The sequence below is a fragment of the Eulemur rufifrons genome, chromosome 9 (assembly GCF_041146395.1).
Source record: "Eulemur rufifrons isolate Redbay chromosome 9, OSU_ERuf_1, whole genome shotgun sequence".
NCBI lineage: Eukaryota > Metazoa > Chordata > Mammalia > Primates > Lemuridae > Eulemur > Eulemur rufifrons.
Genome location: NC_090991.1, coordinates 47558003 through 47562441, shown reverse-complemented (window position 1 = coordinate 47562441; position 4439 = coordinate 47558003). Strand labels below are relative to the sequence as shown.

The window sequence follows — 4439 nt, the reverse complement described above, 5'->3', positions numbered from 1 at the left end:
TCAATTAAGAAAGTTACATGAAAGAACAAAATTTAAAAAGCACTACACTTACTAGACTGTGTGTGTGTGATGCTGTATTTTCTGAATAAGGTGCAAAAAGAACCGATGGTTCAAGGTCTTGCTGAGGTTCAAAGTTATTGTCTCTTGATTTCAAGGCAGCCCATGGGGCTTTGTTTCCTTTTTAGTATAAGCTTCACTGTGCAAAAATATGCATTATCTTTGGTATTTATTTTAGGTAGTCTAACTTAAAATTTGAGATAACCCATTAACATCATGGAAGAAAAAAAAAACAAACCAACAACCCGGAGGCTACCATTTGGCTAGTGTTACATAATGCCCTTATGTAACCAAAGAGAGAGAAAAAAATCAATTCTAGCAAACAAATTACTGGCCTCAAAAAATTAGGCTCTCGTGTTGGCAGTTAATAGCCAAATACTTGCCACTTTGAAGCGCATCATGAACTTTCAACAAAGTTCAACACTGACTTTAAAGTTACACAAAATAAAAAAAAAAAACTACATTGCAACAAAAATACAATTTGTGTTCATGTAGTTAGCAGCTTTTCAAAAATTAAGGCAGAGTCTTGCCTTTGTTATGCCATTAAAAACATTCTTGTTCCCTAAAGAGAAGCATTCTGGATAAGTCAAATACCCAACCAAGGCTTGCCTGCAAGTTCAAGTTTTGTAAAAACATAAAACAAAACATAAAAATCCATAACTTATTCTACAACATATATGTGCCATCAGGTCACACAGAGGCATGATTAGTGCTTTACTTTAACCATCACGCTTACAGTCTTCCTTTGAAACCATTGTGCTTGCCTCAGTTTCCTTGTGGCCACTTGCTCTGACCCCACCTCTTCACCAGTACCGTCGTCTGTAGAACTGTTTTGGGCCTCTGACCAACAGACTGTGTTGTCAAGTGAACATTCCAGAGAAGGAATCAGTCAATCATATCTCCGACTCTCGCCGTAAGGGCCTGGGCTCTAGAGGTACACTTGCCTGGTTGTGAAGGTTTATGTCAGGGGGCGTGTCTGTACTAGTGCTTTCTGGAACTCCGTTTTCACTGTCATCTTCCTCTTTGCTTGTGAGGGCAACTTCATTTTCATAACAAAATGAATTAGCATTTGAAAGGATGTATTTCTTTTCTGCTAAGTCTCTGGCACTACAAAGCGGGGTGTTGGGTACTTCATAAGTTTTGTGGAACCTGGAATAGTCCACTTTATAGTAGTGCTTCTCTTCAAAGAGCACAGGCTCATAGCGGTGGCCCCAAAGGATTTCATTCGCTAGGTAAGAGCTACGGCACTGCGTGGTCATGGCTGTAGCTTCCACCATGCCCTCCAGTATTACCACAATTTCAAAGTCTGCATTGTCAATGTCCTGTTTACTCAAATCATATAAAGGACTATCTTCATCTATTTCATGGACTATAGTGATTGGGGACACCAGAAATATACGGTCAATGCCACTGTCAAACCCAACATTGATGTCTATTTGATCCAGGGGGATATACTCCCCTTCAGAAGTAATTCTGGATTTGAGGAGCTGTGCTCGAACGTGAGCTTCCACCAAGTGGCTTTTTCGAAGATTGCCCACTCGCCACATCAAACATAGCTTGCCATCTCTCATGGCAATGACAGCGTTGTGACTGAAGACAAGAGTCTCATTTCTCTTCTTGGGCTTTGCCATCTTCGCCATGACTGCACCAATGATAAAGGCATCGATGATGCAGCCCACGATGGACTGGAACACCACCATGAACACCGCAATTGGGCACTCGTCCGTGACACACCTGAAGCCATAGCCTATGGTCGTCTGGGTCTCAATGGAGAAAAGGAAGGCGGCCGTGAAGCTGTTAACCTCAGACACACAAGCTTTGCTCTCTTTGGATGCATCCAGATCCCCATGGAGCAGAGCTATCAACCAAAACACACAGCCAAAAAACAGCCATGAAAGAACAAAAGCCAGGCAGAAGATAACCAGCATCCACCGCCAGCGAATGTCCACACATGTTGTAAAGATGTCTGCGAGGTACCGTTGTCCCTTCTCACCCACGTTGATGAACTGAACGTTACAGTGGCCATCTTTCTTCACAAAGCGGCTCCGACACTGCTGTCGAGTGTGGACTTTACTCTTCCCGTTCCCAAAGCCATTTGCAACTGCCATAGTGGCCAGCTTCATGCCGTCTTCTTCTGAAGAGACAATGCTATAGCGGTTGGTTCGCACACTGCCCATCGCTTCTGCTGGGGACTCCAGTGCTTCTGCTTTGGAAAACAGTCTGAGTTTTTGCAAAACCCTTTGGAGAAACAGTTTTGAATGTTCAGTGAGGACACACACACAAAAAAAAAAAAAAAAAGAGGAGAGATGAATGTCTCCAGGAGCCTTGGAGTTCTACCAAGGTCTGTCTACTGACATGCAGAGTTACCTTAGTAACTCAGTTGACATCCAGGGAACATGTCCTGCAAGAAAAGAGAGAGCATTTGTTACAAAAGAAGTCATTCTTAAAGAATTCCACTGTCTAAGGCAACATATCCTGACAAAAAACACATAATCAGATATAGATAAATATACTTCACATTGAATTACAGGGTTTTTCATTTTTGAATTCTAAAAATTCTTTTTAATTTTATTTAAAAGCATAAAGTCATTAAACATAAAAAAGTTGTCTCCGACAGTTGTTCAACCAAAATTTTAGGTCCCTTTCTCTTATTTTTTTTTTTTTTTACCACCGATCTAGAATATTCTGTTTTTCAGATCTACCTCTCCTTTGTCTTATTCTCCTTTTTTGCCTTCCCTACTTGCTAAGATTCCAGGTTACTAACCAGAAGAAAGTCTTTCTGGTTTCAAGGTTTGTCACAAAGCTTTTAGAACTAGGACATGTCTAGAGAACTTTTCACATGAACGCAACATTGATACTAATTGAGTTGCACATGCATTGTGGGAGAATATTAGAGCCCTTGATGACAAGGCTGAAACCAGAAGACACAGACTATTTTGTTTAAATGGTATAACTGAGAAGACAGCCCTTACAATCATCTAAAATGGCCCCCAATTTCTGGATACTGTTTGGGCTTGTTCCATCATTTCTCACACTTTAAGTGGTCACTATCCAGAAATACCTGATAACATCTCTATTAGTGCGAGTGATTCTGACTTGAAGATGAAGCAGGTTTGCTCTGGGGAATAGTGATTCTGTTGCTTAGCAATAAGAGTCCTGAAATTCTCCCAAGATGGGGCTGCCATATGTAATGACGGCTAGGAAGTAAGCACCATTGTGTCAAAGGATCAGGTCTTTAGCGGATTGAGAGAAGGCAGGAACTCATTTCATGTGAGTCCAATGCTGTGTTCTCCCAAACAGAGACAACTTTGTAAGGGCAGATCATAAATGCCAATCCACTCACTTTCACTTTGAGTGCTACTGTTTGCTATAGGTTCCTATGAAGAAAGCACTCACCTTTACCTAATGTGAACAAATAGTAGTTTTCAGTTTTCTCCTATTGCCTCATTCTCCCCTAGGTAAAAACTATCTGTTCACTTTAACTTTCCGTCTTCCCTCCAAAGAAAGTATTTTTTTCCTTAACTAACAAAAGCCTAAGAGAAACTCTAAGGTGTTTTCTTTACCAAATGCATATTAACAAAACTAATATAGCCTAGAACTAAAAGATAAAAATGATTCTCAACTTTTCAAACAAACAAATGAATCTCCTGTATTTAAGGGAGGAAATGATCAACACATGGAAAGGATCAGAAATTTGTTGAAGCCTTTATAGTGAAGACTCCACTTTTTCTTTCCCCACTAAAGCCATTAAGATTAAGCAGTTAACAGAACCAATTTCAGACAAGCCAGCTGCAAACAAATAAAACACACCTTTTATCTTGTGTTTGTTTGTACATCTCCTTAAAAAGAGGCAAGGTGCATTGTCTTTGAAAATGCCTTGTTACAGCCTTTTGACTTCTTCCTCTTTATCCAAGTTATTATGCAAGAATGTGCCCCAACACATTTTTCCTGAGATTAGTCATCTATGAAAATTGCAATGTGTGTTACATTTTGGCAGCTTTTGACACCTAAATGATGCCCGATTTGAAAGTGCCTTTGAATTACTTTATAAAAAGAAGTTACTGTGCCTTCCTAACCTTCTGCCTGCTTCAGTGTTTTGTCTGCTTCCCTATGAAGTTTGCACTTGGACAAAAGAAACAAGAATCCTATTCCTCAGGGTTCTAGATCCTGGACATGGAAAACATTTTTTTTTTACACAATTAGTTCAGCTTAGTTAGCTCACATGAAATTGACAATCATTTCTATACAGACAGAGATAGCAACGACATCAAATACAGGTATACTTTCAAAAGAAAGGGGGGAGGGGGAGGAAGAGCTTCATTTAAAGAGTGTTTTGTATCCTTGAGCTCTGACTTCAGAACCTTATAGTTTAAGCTGACACC

The 4439-nt window shown here is 40.0% G+C and overlaps 1 protein-coding gene across 1 annotated transcript; it reads right to left on the bottom strand.

Annotated features, from left to right (window-relative positions):
• Positions 1–950: 950 nt before the first annotated feature.
• KCNJ2 (potassium inwardly rectifying channel subfamily J member 2) lies at positions 951–2282 on the bottom strand. The gene has a single exon (XM_069481661.1). It carries the CDS (start codon positions 2232–2234, stop codon positions 951–953), a length of 1284 nt encoding a protein of 427 aa, XP_069337762.1. The 5' UTR covers positions 2235–2282.
• Positions 2283–4439: the final 2157 nt, after the last annotated feature.